The sequence below is a fragment of the Dermacentor variabilis genome, chromosome 1, assembly GCF_050947875.1.
Source record: "Dermacentor variabilis isolate Ectoservices chromosome 1, ASM5094787v1, whole genome shotgun sequence".
In the NCBI taxonomy this organism is placed as follows: domain Eukaryota; kingdom Metazoa; phylum Arthropoda; class Arachnida; order Ixodida; family Ixodidae; genus Dermacentor; species Dermacentor variabilis.
In genome coordinates this window covers 225,316,583-225,331,437 of record NC_134568.1, presented here as the reverse complement: position 1 = coordinate 225,331,437, position 14,855 = coordinate 225,316,583, and the positions used below count along the sequence as shown (strand labels likewise).

At 46.4% G+C, this 14,855-nt stretch overlaps 1 protein-coding gene across 1 annotated transcript in view; it reads left to right on the top strand.

Moving 5' to 3' along the window:
- The window catches only part of LOC142557773 (sodium-dependent noradrenaline transporter-like), a 181,926-nt gene extending 167,386 nt beyond the window's left edge, over window positions 1-14,540 (top strand). Inside the window, exons 11-15 of the mRNA XM_075669885.1 lie at window positions 5,820-5,919; window positions 6,984-7,084; window positions 8,674-8,841; window positions 9,757-9,831; window positions 11,297-14,540. Coding sequence (XP_075526000.1) covers window positions 5,820-5,919; window positions 6,984-7,084; window positions 8,674-8,841; window positions 9,757-9,831; window positions 11,297-11,320 — 468 coding nt within the window. The 3' untranslated portion in view covers window positions 11,321-14,540. The remainder of the gene's footprint in view (window positions 1-5,819; window positions 5,920-6,983; window positions 7,085-8,673; window positions 8,842-9,756; window positions 9,832-11,296) is intronic.
- The last annotated feature ends 315 nt before the right edge of the window (window positions 14,541-14,855 follow it).

Here is a 14,855-nt window from a genome sequence, read left to right as displayed (position 1 = left end):
TAGTCATTACATTTACTTTTTCAATTTTAATTGATCATATCCACTAACATTAGATGAAGCTAATGATAAAGTAAGCGAATTTATCATCACCTTACAGGAGGGACGCCACGGACTTGTTTCTTTGTTTAAGACGTCAGAAATTACTTATTGGTTCTCTTCGCAATTTCGATTAACAATACGGTATAAGACGCACACCCACAGAAGACCGTAGAAAGGTTTACTGGACAGATGGTAAACAGCGAACGTCAAACATTACAAATTTATATACAAAACGAACTAATGAGATCTGTGATCTCCATCGCACTGTTTAAATTGCGGGCCAATATGAGGTCTGATGACACCCTTTCACGTCACGACGGCTAGCGGTGGTATTTTTAACGATCTCCTTAATTTTCAATTACTCACTCTTCTGTTTGCGAGGACGAAATCGGGCATTCGACGCCTGGGCGTGTCGGTCGCATTTCGACTGGGGCGGAATACAAGAACGTTCGAGTGGCGAGTTATGAGTGGTGTCTCGCGGAGCCAACGCGATGCAATCTATTGCCTTTACAGGGAAGCCTTTTTTTTTATGTTGTTAGTCAGCACTTATTTTGATGCGAAAGCATCAAATGGCCCATTGAGCGAAAAAAAAAAACCGGTGTGTGTAGCCGTGAAACGGCACCTAAATTCCCGTTGGCTGCGACGCCACATCACAAGCGCGCCTCGACGGAGCAGATGCGGGGATGCGACACCACGGGGCGAGATGGGTTGTCGTCGTCGAGGTCGTCGCGTGACGCGCGCGTGTGAGTGCCGCCGTCTCGCTTTCGGAAGCCGGCGCGCGATTCCCGCACATCTCTCTCTCACCCCCCACGGGGATTAGCTGCTACGCGCGCCTGCCGCAGCCTCGGGTGGCCGCTGCTGCTTCCTCGGTCTCTCGCCGCGCAGGGCGTCGGTGGCAAGCGGCGTCCTTCATTTCTCGGCAGTAGCGTCAAAGTGATTCCGGTCTACAGCCAGCATGCTAACTTAGAAACTGTACAAAAACAAAGAATATTAACCCGCACCAATTTAATCGCAAAACTTGATAATGTTCCCCGCAGCGAAACGTGAAAACATTTCGCGCAGCGTAACACTCCAGGGACCGCTCAGCGGCGTTCAAGCAGACATTAGTGCTTTCGCATTCACGACTCGTAAGAATTGCTTAGGTGTCCTTTAATGTTTTTATTGAAACTAGGTCTCCACGCTGTTCCTGGTTTGTTATTGAAGTTACTGCAGGGTTACCTTCCAGATAGCCAATGTAATACTAGTGAAAACGGGAAAAAGCTCTTGCACGCCCATGCGACCACTACAAGTACACCACAAACTTCCGTGCTTGCAAACATTCCCGTAATCTGCGCAAGGTATTGGGCGCTTCACAGACTCCGAGAGTCAGTGTCTGTGCATGTATTTCTGAGGCAGCAACAGACAACAACAAATTGCCTCGAGCGGCCAGTCTTGCATCAATTTTGCGTGTATTTGCGGGCGTCTTTCACGCTCGGAAAAACACGTTTACGTAGCACGTATTGAGCAACAAAAAGCTGTATCGGGAGTTTTTCATGTTGTTCTACAATTTTCGAGTTCACACTTTTCATCTAATTATCATATTTGAGAAGTTAATTAATCAATTAGGACTGATTATCTAATTAGCAGAAATGAAAAAAATATGAGTATCTCCAAGTGACGGGAAACATTACCTTCGTTTTGTTCAGCTACGTGAAATTTGCATATATTTATTGTTTGGCTGAAGTTGCGTGAAACACCTTGTATGCTGACATTTTACTGCATATATCTATCAAAACATGTCATTTTCTCTGTATACTCTGTACGTGACTGTCTTTGATTTCATGTGACGGCGCTTGCGTATAGCGCGAAATCGGTATACCTATTTCGATTATTTCTACCAAGTGCACCAGTCCCAAGACGAATAGGTTGTTTCTGGGAGCATTAATAAACATTGATTGATTTTGCCCGAAAATATACACGTTGATTTTTAACTTAAGAGATGTCGTATTTGTTTAGTTAGTTAGTTAGTTAGTTAGTTAGTTAGTTAGTTAGTTAGTTAGTTAGTTAGTTAGTTAGTTAGTTGGTTAGTTAGTTGGTTAGTTAGTTAGTTAGATAGATAGTTAGTTAACCACATAGGTATTTTTCTTCTCCCTTTTCTTTATCTTCGTTTCTTCTTCGAATAGAGCCAGCGTTTCAAGTACCTGAATTGAGTTGTTTAACAGTGGACAAACAAGTGAAGCGTCGGCCCACAGCCAACATTTCGACAAGGAGACTTGTCTTCATCAGGTGTCCACTGTAGAACTTTTTTCTTTCATTTCCGTCATTATAGCATGATCTCACAAGAGGTCACCGTTATAATCTTTCAGTTTTATTTTACAATTTCAATTTCAATGTATTTCTGTACTTCGTATTTCTGCACAAAAGCTGCCAAGCTGCCGGATTTTAAGTGATGAGCGGCTTTACGTGCTCCGAAGGATTTAAAGATCTATTGTTTATAATATGGGTTCTATCTGATCGTTCTGTTATGCTTTTAAGAAGTGAATAAACATACGGTATGTGATTCGATATTCGAAGACAAATGTTAAATAGTTCTATTCGATTTGAGAAGTTCATTATTTCGACACCTCTAACTTAAATTTAAGTACACTAGCATTTGCGCAATACGCGCCCCTATAATATAGCGGGCGCCGCGGCTCGGGTTCTAACCTTGAACCGTGTGCTCAGCACCGGTACGCTTTTAGCCACTGAACTAGTGTGGCGGGTTCTTCCAGCTTTGTATTCAATACGGGATGAGAGAAACTTCGGCGCGCGCTCGCATGCCGACATTGGCTTTGTGCCCTGGAAAGGGTGCTTTGTCTCATGCAACTGTGCGGAAAGCAAAGCACGCTTCTCAAGAGGAAAAGGATGGATTGGAGCAGCGGAGTCCCATTAAATACACGCAGCTCCGACCTCACTGCAAAAGCCAAGCAGAATCATCAGTCAAAAGGGGCAGTTATCGATAACAAAAAGATGTAAAATAATAATAATAAACAGACAGTGGTCGGAAACGAACTCCTGCTACGGAGAACGAAAGTCCATAAAATGAAGAAAACTCACTACTGACTTCGCCGAAGCGCGGACCTCGACACACACTGGACGACCTCATCTAGCCCACGTTAAACGGCAAGGAGCTGCGATCCTTGCCGATCATCGCCGCAGACGGCGGCGTGCAGCCGACGCGTGGCGGCAGCGCCGGCGAGTAGCACGAGTAGCTCCTTAATTAGCGCGTCGGCCGGCTGCTATGTTGGCGCTGCGCTAGGAGCGTTTCATTGTCGCCGGGATGGGCGGACCAGCTGCTACGGCCCCCGCGACTCCGCCGCGGGCGCAATTACGTGGACCCCGCGCGCGCCACTGCCGTCGTGCTCTGTTCGCGTGCAAACAGACGCCACGTGGCAATAAAAGAGGCCCGCGGCGATTGACTCGCAGGCGGCGCCTAATTGGCCGTGTCCCCGGGAGTCGCCACTGTGCGCGGCTGGACTTCTTTACCCTTGGACGCCGCAGTCGCGTGTCACGAGACGGCTTCAACACTTCACAACAACAGTGAAAAACGAAAGAGTGAGGTTGAGGGCCTCGACGCCGCTTCGAGGAGCCCACAGCGCCACGGGGCTAACGTCCCACTCGTTCGGAATTCCCGTGTTCTTCCAAAGCGTGCACGCTGGTAAGGCGCCAGCCGACGAGCCGTCCAGGTTTGCCGAAGGCCCTTCCAGACTAAGTCATGAGTAATTTAGTTAGTTACACTTACTGTTAGCTGCAGTTATCAGTTACCTTTATTTTTCAGTGAGATGGAGTGCAGTCGGCACGGGATGAGAGTTGCAGTATTGAATACATGAACTTGTTCGTTTATTATTATTGTGAGAGTCACGGTCACCCACACTGACCATTCGATACATAGTGCACTGCAAGTGACACTGCGACATGACCTTTGCCAATGATAACAGCACATTAGCTAGTTCTTAGGAGCATAAAGTAAGCAAACTGCTGTAGTTAGGGCCGCGTGGGAACATTGCACAAACGTAATATAAAATGATACATGCGTTGCTTTAATATTTAAGCTATATACGCTATTATAAACGCTCGTAGATCACAACGTTCACTACCGCAAGCATCAAGGAATTCGTTAAATAATCTGTAGATTGTAAACTGGTCATCATCAACTTCACACACTGCCGACAGGTCCGTGGGCGACAGGTTTGACTTGAGGATGCACATATACGCTGACGACAGTGACAATAATGTGACACAACTTGGCCTTGCATCGAACGGTTTCTGGTACTTCCGTACGCGACTTGACCATTAGTGCTGATGGAAGGTCCCATCGTATATACGTCACTCTGCTTCGTCCACCGTGACGCTCGGTCTCGTACACCATTACAGTTCGACGGACGAAAGCTAACCAAGAGCCTTGATTGAAGAGGTAGTGACCATGTGCCAGTGAGACCACGACCATGTGCTAGAAAGAGCGTCGCGTTGCCACGTCCGCGCTATCCAAGTTGGTGCACCGTCTTAACTCATGACACATGACTTGCGCACTCTTTTCTCGACAAATTCCGACGAAAACAAGTGCGGTTGATCACAATCATCGCAGACCATCTCAGTATAGTGACTACACTTAGTTTAACACGCCACACGGCAGAGTGCCTGACTACTCCCATGGCAGAAAACTGGAAGGAGACGAAACATAGTTGTTGCTGCGCAAAAAGACATAGACGAGACACACAGGAGAAGCGCTGACTCACAACTGAACCTTTTATTGGAAAGGAACATATATAAGCGATTGCAACGCAAAACTTTAAGAATTCAATGTACCCATGATCAGCAGCGCTAAAGGACAAGAAAGTGCAAGAACATTAAAAAGAGCACAAATTGAAATATTTCTATCATGCAGGGTTATCGCACGTACGAAGAGAATAATCATATTCTTTGTCCAATAACGATACCGAAGCCTTGCTGACGCGTACGTCCCCTATTCTTTTAATGTGAAAAATATTCGATGATTTCGCGAGTTAGCTCCTAATGTTTTGGAAGAAATTCTATATCTACAAACAAGAGTGAACAGCCACATGTGTGACAGCGTGAAGCCATATGCGATGCCATGGACTTCTTTCATGACTGATTATGTTCCTTTAATCTAACATTGATACACCTGCCGATCTGTCCCGCATATTAATTTCGACGTGTAGGTCGTATTTCATATCCCTACAATTCCAGAATTTCAGGGTACATACGTTGATAAGTGTTTGACATCACAACCATGATGTACATCGTCACACTGCTCGAGTTTCCTTTGAAGAAGTGAGCAAATTCTTGCTCCTCGAGAAAAAAAAAAGCAGGGACGTGTTATTAGCAACCTCTGCCGGCCATTACCAGGCAGTGTTCACGAACTATATAAATGCTTTGCGAATTCAGCCTGAGATATTAAATGTAGGAGAACATACTTTTTTAATAAAATCGGCTTTTTCGCACTGTGTAATATAGCTGACAAAGTGGCCTCTATAGTGGAGAATTCAGTAATATGTCGTAATTTAAAATAATTTCAATGACATCTTGCTCTCTGAGTTAAGTTGCTTGCTCCATATTGAACATCACTCAGCGTACAATATGGGTTGCTTTGAAACACCGTTTCAAACGTGTCACAAATACATGACACATTTGGCTCCTTTCGTGTTCTTCATTGTTAGGCTATCGCGTATTTTTCTAGTCGCGACGTTAGTTGTGCGTACGAATACTAAGAAGTTGAAAATCACCGTTTACTCTCTTCACAGGGTGGCGGTTACATGATCACGTGGTTGGACACCTACTCCGCTGGAATCTCTCTTCTCTGTGCGGCCCTATTCGAGTCTATAGGCATCGCCTGGATTTACGGTGAGTTTGAAGCGCAACTTGTGCTCTTGCCTCAACAATCCCCGTTGGCATCCAACGCTACCATTTGGGCATGGTTGCCATGAACGAATCACTGAGCTAAGTAGAAGACTGCAGTCTACGCGAACTTTGGGTTTTAAGTACTGGCTCTCATCCAAAGTTGCTTCTTTTCCTATGATCGTGTGTAATAATGATGTACGGTGCTGCGATATTTTGCTCCAACAACAAAGTTATGCGCGGCAACAATGAGAATGTGTACCTAAAATATTTTCGCGCTTGCTGTTAGCTGGGAAAACAGATTTAAAAGGGGGACAGTTGTGTGACAAATATTTCGAATACAGCCCAGTTTAACAAGACTCATGGCTATCTTTCCTCCCTTCTTTTTTAATACCTGGTGCAGTGCGGTATTATCTCTGTTTCCTTATAATTTGCGCAGGTACGTTAGATGTTGATGCATCTGAAAAATGACAGGATAACTCGTATAACCGAGTGCTGAATAACTACATAACACGTTTCAATAATTCTCGTTGCTTGTGTCATGTGCGTATACACTGTAAAAATGTTTACACCCATAAGGGTATTTTCTTGTCGCACTGGTAACACCCTTACCATTAAGGCCTTACAAAAATTTATAGAGGCCGACGGCGGAGCTCTAGTAAGACGTGCGATGACTAAAGACATAGTTGAAAACTATGTTATCATTTTCACAGCCTTTGGTGCACAGAAATATCCGAGAGAAGTTTTATATCTCTCCCTGTGAAATTCTCTTGTCGGATATTTTTGTGCGCCCAAGGCTTTCATAATGATTACATAGTTTTCAACTACGTCTTTTGTCATCGCTCGTCTAGTTAAAGCTTCGTTCTCGGCCTCTATAAAATTTTGTAAAGCCCTAACGGTAAGTACAGTAAGAGTTCCAAAGAGAAGGGGACCCAAACCTAAGGGCTGGAAACCCCTGGAGGAAAACGACATCACCCTGCGTTCGAGGGGTGACCAGCCCGACAATAAAACACCCTTAAGGGTGTAAACATTTTTTACAGTGTGGTTTGAAGTCCTCTGCTCTCTCGCAGGCTTGGACCGGTTCTGTGGAAACATACATGAGATGCTGGGCTTTCGTCCGGGAATCTTCTGGAGGCTTTGCTGGAAATTTATCACTCCGACTTTCCTTGTGGTAAGGCGCATGGCACTGTAGAGCACACAACAGCCAATGCCACGAAGCATTTCCTCAACCTGCGTTTTTGTGCTATCAAGAAATAAGACGCAGCCTAAAGTGCGTGTAGGACACACAATTAATGTAGCACGTAAAATGTTTCATTACTTGTTGCCTGGCCTAGTTGGTGCGTATTTCTTACTGTGGAAAAGACGCAAAAACATCTGAATAAACGATGTTCGTTCCTGTCCGTTCGTATTTTGCCTGTTTTCTCGTTTTTTTTTGTTTTTTTTTTACCGCGTGAAGTACGAATCAAGTAGACCAGCATGAAGTAGTGATACGTTATATTTATTGTATAGCGGGCCCTGTTCTCGCTTCATATTCGTCTTCTAGGTAGCCTTTTTTGCTAAATGTACATATCACCTCGGCGAAAAGCCACCCATGGTGCCTGACGTATTGCCTCGAGAAGAGACTGATGCTGGTTGAAGTGCAAGCGCTTTTTGGATAAAGACTGTCTCCTGTCCAGTCGTTTCTTTATAGGTTTTCACGTCTTTTCCATACATACCAACTCGCCCAAGCTGCCACGCTTTCCACCCTAAAAAAATTTGTTTATCTCTAAACGTAAACCTGGCTGGTCTGATGCGGCGATTCCTACTGAGATATCCGCCCAATCAAAAGGGAAAATACAAGAAAAGAAAGTGATCTTCAGCGTCCAATGTGCATGCGTAAGCAGGGCAGCTCACGCACCTTTATTCCAAGCTGCGACACGAAATAGACTTTTATGAGCCCAAGATATAGCGTTATTTAGCACAATAGACTACTATCAAGCGATGAAATTGTATAAAGCATTTAATATTCAGCAGCGCTCCTCCTTGCGTATTGGAACCAGTGTGGCACACACACAACCAGCGCAGTTTCCAGTGCGAGCACCTGAACCAGCGCCTGTAGAGCACGAACCAGTGCGCCCCAGCGTCATGGCAGTGAGACCAGCTTCTCGTCCAGTGTAACCTATCCAGCGTTCTCGCTGGTGTCCCAGTGACTCGCAGCGAGCGCTAGCGTCTCCAGTGCGATCCGGTGTCAAAAAAACGCACTGGTTTCACACTGGAAGGCACTGGAAGACGCTGGTTTTTGCAAGATGGATCTGTTTCAAACATATTCTCTTCGTTGTTTGTTGTTCGTTCGAGTATCGCTCTGCCGGCATTATCGCCTAGGTAGACAGATCAGCATAACACACGATAAGAATGAAGTAGGACCGGGAGAAGAAAAGAAAAGAAGCGCTACTTTATATTGTCCCTGAGCCTTTAATGGGTGTGCATTATAATGCAGTAGCTTACAAAATGCATCCAAAACGGTCTTTCATCTACAAATGACAGTGTGGCGGGCGGGAATAGCACTCGCTAGCTATTTCTGTTTCTGAACAGCGCTAGCCACACTGGAACCTCGCACAATAGGCAGGCGAAATGTTTCCGTTGTCTGTGTCCCTTTCGCTATGCTACTAAATTGGGTTACGTCTCATCTTCTAGCACTTCGTACGATCTGTAATTTAGGTTTGCCTCGACTTAGTTCTGGTTTGCGCTCAGTCTGACAGCGGCGCGCTCCGGCGTCTGTAGGCGGTCATCATCAGTGGCGTGGTGAACCAGGCGCCCGTGGAGTACCACAACTATCGGTACCCGCCGTGGGCCATCAGCATGGGCTGGGGCCTGGCACTCTCCTCTGTGTCCATGGTGCCCCTCGTGGCCATCATCAAGTTGTGCAGGGCCAAGGGCACCTGCACCCAGGTGAGCCTGTGACCCCCCCTCGGGGGACCACTCGATTAAAACAAGAAATTGACCCAATAAACGCTCTCGCTTTTTGTCAGCATATAAAATAAAGAAAAAATAACACTGCATCATTGCAAAAGTAGTGTCGCCAGTCGCCAAAATTAAGATGTATGTCGATGGCTCCCAGGATTCGAGTGTAGTTTCAGGTGCCAGGTCTCGGCTCCCTGCCCCCCCCCCCCCCCCATGTGGCAATCCTTTACTATATCGCCTGCTGCGCAAAAGCACCAAGACAAAGTTTTTTTATGGTTGGAAAGAACAAGCCATTTGTGCAAAGGCGACTGATTTCTGCCCAGCACGCTTGTCAATGTAGCGGAAGTTGATAGATGAACTTCCGATCATGAGTTCGTGCTTAAAGCTTTCCTTGTAGCTGTTCTGTACAGCACCCGCCGCGGCCAACGAAAGAGCCTGTTGACGTGGCATCTTCGCTCAGTAAAGTGACAAATCACACTGTAAGAGCTCGATCGCGCAGACATTTTAGATTCCATTCTTCCGTTAGAAACCATATATATATAACTTAAAATAATGAATGCAAAACATTTCCTTTCTGTGGCCGTGACTTCGGTCAACCCGTAACTGCCCCTGGCAATCGGGCAAAAATAGATATGGCCCTAGGGCTTCGCGTCTGTTGCATCTGTTTGTTGTCCGAGTAGAAGACTACCTTATTAAGGTGGCGGATACCGATCGGAAATGAGGTGCATGCCCGCGAAATTTGTTCGTAAGCTGTCCATATGAAACGAAGATCTCAGTAACGATGCACGAGTGTGTGAAACGTTGTCGCTAGAAAGTGTGATCATTTGCGGTGAAAAAGGAAAGTGTTGCATTCCTTAGAAGCTAAAACTTCGCGCTAAAAGTTGTCAAAAACTGTCTTTGTAGAGAATTGCATACACCATAACACCGGCTGCTGAAAGGCAAGAGGAAAAAGAAAAGGGTACAGTCGAAAGATTCAAGGTAAGATTTTTCTGCATACTTTCGGGGTTCGCGAAAACTACACTCTATAATTTGATAATCCTAAGCCGGCAGTTTGCAATATTGCTAACAACGGGCGGCGTTATGTCATTTTTCCCGAGGGAGCGCCTTCAAGTTTTTTGCTTGGACCAGCTGCCAAGAGCGCTTTCTGCGACACAGTGGCTCCAGCACAATAGCAAGCTTTTAAGCCTATCTTCGCCATTTATGCATGAGTAAACACACATTGCGCGATAACATAATAGCCAGATTAAGTTGTTAATTCGCATTCTACGCAGATATATTCGCTGCAAGTACGCTGGCCACTATCGGTTCAGACTGGTCAAATAACGCACGTATTATTGACTATAACGCACAGGTGGTGTTTGGCATACATGTATCGTCAAAAGACTCAGTGCCCTTCCGCTCTGTGAAGGAGGATGACCAGCAAAGCTGTGCATGTGGGCCCCTTAATGGCGAGCTGCACCTCCGCCACGGGTCGTCCCGGTATTGCACTATTTTCAGTATCACCCCACGTATGGGGAGGGCTTAACAACTGCTTCACCTCCGCCATGGGTCGGCCTGGCGTTGTACTATTTTCGGGATTACCCCACGTATGGCGAGTGCTTAACACCTGCTTTACCTCCGCCGTGGGTCGGACTGGTATTGCATTATTTTCGGGATCGGCCCACATATGGAGTGTGCTTAACGCCCGCTTCACCTCCGTCGCGGGTCGTCCCGGCATTGCACGATCATCGGGATCGGCCCACGTAGGGGGAGTTTTATGTCTACACACGGACACGATCCTGGAGGAACGAGCCCTTAGAAGCTTCGCTGTAAAAAAAAAAAGCCTTTCGCTCTTCGTGAAACCAAGAATAAGACAGAGAGTAAAATGTGTCCATGGATGTCGCATCCATCTGTGATATGCGCATCATTACGTGTGCTCGCAGGGCTTTCTACACCTTACCCGTTTTTCTTTGCGTCGGGAAGCTCACCCTATATACGTACAGCCTTTGTCAAATGTAAACCGCGGGCTTCTCCGCGCCTTCACTATATGTAATTTGGCTGTGTGGTGTGGTTGCCACTGCGTTCTTGACACTCAAGACAACTGCATGGTGAATGTGCCCGAGTTTTTTTTTCTTTTTTTTCATTTTATATGGCGCTGGGACTTATGGTTTGGCATAGAAGCTCCATTAAAGAGCCGGTAGTCAGCGTGGGGGTCGCAGGCAACGTAGCCCGTAAACTTTTGCCAAAGACTGTACGTTTGGTACAACTCCCTACTTTATTTTCTTTTGTCTCTTTCCCTCGCTTCTTCTTTGCCCGAAAATATAGCACTGCTCTTCGTATTGCAGTTTACGTATGAACGCTTACGTTCACGCACTTGCATTGTACCGCATAGTGTTCGCCTGTACGATGCCAAGCGCCGGTCGAGACTCACAATGTTGTTTTTTTTTTCGTTCATTTCCTGCAGCTTAGCCACTGGACCTACGTGTAAAGTGTCGAGCATCTGCAACGACCTTCACATATGCTGCGGGTGTGCACTTTGTGACTGCACCGGTGTCCGTTCGAACTGGAGTCTTCTCGCCAAAGATTTTTCGGAGCCAAAGTCACTACCGCGCGTACTCCTCCGTGTTCGCCGCCACGCGTCGCTTCCGCGACGGCAACTGTGAGAAAAGACTGCCAGTGTGCTCGGAAGAACGTCGCCCGCGCCGAAGGACTCGCTGCATCGACGGTGTGTGTTCGCGGGGGAAGCGGGGGTGAGTGCGGTGACTGGACACTTGTGTTATACGGTTGCTTCGCTAGGGCCCTCTACCCGAGCGAACACCGCCGGACTTGGCTGCATCTGCAACGGCAACCGCACGGAGTGCGTGAATCTGGGGATTATGCAACGCGCCAAAGGTTGAACTCAAGCATCCGTGTGACGTGGGGCAGTGCAGCGAGGCGTTGAATGCGGCCGAGCCGAAGCTGTTGCACGAGCGAAGCTCTTGCCAGATAGCGAGATCAGCTGATAGTGTTGTCATGGAAACTCGCTGCCCCCGCTCGTTTTATCTGACGCTGCTCAGTCATATTACGAGCGACGTTACACTGGGGACCAACAGCATTCTCCTAGAAAGTGGCGCCCCTTCCCTGTAGATGGCAGAGCAGTTTTGAGTCGAGCGCAGCGTTGGGCCGAGTGTTGAGGTCTCCCGAGTCCGCTGAGGGTACATTTTGCCCTTTTGATCTGTAGCTTAGCGGGTGGTTAGTGAATTGTCAGCCCCTGTTCTTCCCAGTACCCACCGCAGTCTTGCCAGTTGCATAACTGTGTTTTTGAAGCTGCACAGAGCCTCGCATTTAACCGAGCTCTGCGTGCACATAAGCAGAGCTGCACGAAAGTTGAGCCCTTGCACGGTCCCGTCCCGCTAGCTTTCTTGTGCCGCCACAGGTACCACGTGGATAGACTGGGGAGTGTTCGTCGCTGTGTAGAAGACGCGGCAAAAAAAAAAAATACATCGTTGTTGCAGCACACTACCTCCGTTCTGAAAACCTTGTGTAAAAATATGTACGGTTTCTCGCTTTCCTGTTGGTATAGTTGATGCAATCCTTGACAGAGGCTACGAATTAACAGGCATCGTAAGATCCATAAAAGGGGCCAGTTAAACGCAACTGAACTGCCTGGTTCGTACCACGCCCGATCAACAGTATGCTGTTTCTCTTCGTGACACTTCGCTTCGGGCTCGTCCGTGTAGTGTGACGTGTTGTGGACCACGAGCGAATTGTTAGATGTTGCGCAGGCTTCATAGTTTTGACGCAGCAATTGCAGAACTTCGCGTAAGCTCAGCTGCCGGTCGCTTTTTCGTTTCATCCTTTAAGCCATCTGCCAGATATTGAGAGAAAGCTTTCCGCCAGACAGCACGATCAAAAGTTGCGTGTGGTCCAAGAGGTGATAGCACAATATGTTATTGCGAGTTCAGTTTCACCCTGTGACAATTTCTGACTTTCTCTCGCTTATCGTCACTAGAAATAATTTATCTACATAAGAAAGGACGTAAAACAGAAGAACACGATTGTCAACAGCAGGCAGCTGCGCCTGACTTTGGAAGCTCAGACCCTTATAGTCCGCCGACACATCGAGTATTATCAAGACAGCGTTCTTCGTGTCTGAATACTTTGAATGCGGGCGCCTCGGACGTTCTCGCGGTGTTTGCTGAATGCGCGACAGCGTGTGTGCCAAAGCTATATTTTACAAAAGTGCCGCAATTTTATTTTTCAAACGCTTTCCGACCAAAGCGCAGCACTTACACCGCTCATAACACATAAATATGTAATATATGTGCGAAACCATGAATGTCTCAGCGCAGCGCACATTATTTTATATATTAACCTGTGCGAATGTAATAAAAAAAAATGTAGCCTGTGTGTACATAGCCGCTGCAACGCGCATACATTAACGTCATGCGCGACCTCGCTGGAAAGAATGAGGTCACACGCATTAGCAAGCCACAACAACTGGCTTCAGTTATAGTTCAGCTCAAAGTTTCCCTAAACGATCGTGCGTTGAACGCGCACTCGTTACTCCTTTGCGCTTATTCATTCCAGGTCGGTGCTGTTGCTCAGGGCACGGTGTTTGCGGCGTCGCGCCATTATATATGGGCGCGGCTGCTCGATGAAGTGTCCGAGTAGCTGAGAGTAGCGAATGAGAAGCGTCCCCGTCGTGGACACGCTGCTTTTCGTGGCGTTTTGGGAGGAGGTGGAGCTAATGCGGGCAGTTTAGCGGCGATTCACAAGCGTCATTGCGTTTACGAATGGTCTTCCTGCTTCCACATGGAGCGGGCTTCTCCGTAGAACACAATTTCTCCGGGAGGCCAGACTCAGCATTAGCGGCGCTACACAACTGTGAAGCTTCGTGCAAAACGTAGTCGCATTGACTTTGAAGTTAGTAGCGGGAGCACGTGATTTCACGCTTTATGCATCCGTATTTGCCGGGAGCTGTGGGCATCAATGTGCTCTGTTATTTGTGACAAAGACTTGTGCTTGCAAACGAAAAAGTGCAGAAACGCTCTGCGTTTAATATCTTTCGTTTTTGCTTCTTTTTCATTTCAAAGAAAAGGTTAAGTGATTTATTGCTTCACGGAGCTCCAGAAAGCTGTTTTCTTTTTTCATGTTCATGGAAAGCAGGTCATAGTCAGTCGACAGAACGTCCGGTTCGCTGCTCCGCACGATGAGCTTCATGGGCATCGCTCAGGTGTCTCTTGTCCGCATCTCGCGTCAAATAACTATGTCGCACCGGTTATGAGAATATGCAATGCAATACTATCATCCTATTGCTTTTATCTTCAGCATTATTCTTACTTAGGAGTAACTCTCATTATTTAATTACCTGCTGTTAGCAGTGTGAATGGCGTCATAGTAATGCAGCCCGGAACGGCTTCATATCTAAATGGGCTTGCATTGCGTCATATACGTATTTTTTGCACCATTAAATGAGGTGCGTTTAAATAACTTTTTTTTCTTTTACACGCGTGTTTAAAACAGATTGAACTCAGGGTGTTTTAATGACGTGCCGTCATTGGTCCGTCACCTCATCTTCCACTGCTTACAGTGTCAGTGGCGATGCGTAGATCTTGTAGTCGATAGCCTATAGCTTTGACCACAGCGGTATCCAGGTACGTGTGTATATGTGTGTGCTATGCAGGCACGTTCACGAGAAGCACCGCTTATGTCCACGCGCACAGATATATATATATATATATATATATATATATATATATATATATATATATATATATATATATATATATATATATATATATATATATATATATATATATATATATATATATATATATATATATATATATATATATATATATATATATTACACACACACACACACTTGTAACGACGGCGTTCACGCACACACTGCGCCCCTGTATTCACGCAGCTTACCAGGAGACGCTGAACGAGTTTGTGCGACTTAGGCGCATGAGCAAAGAACGTAACAAGACATATTAGCATCATGTTGCGTGGCTACAGCGTGTGTAACATCCAAA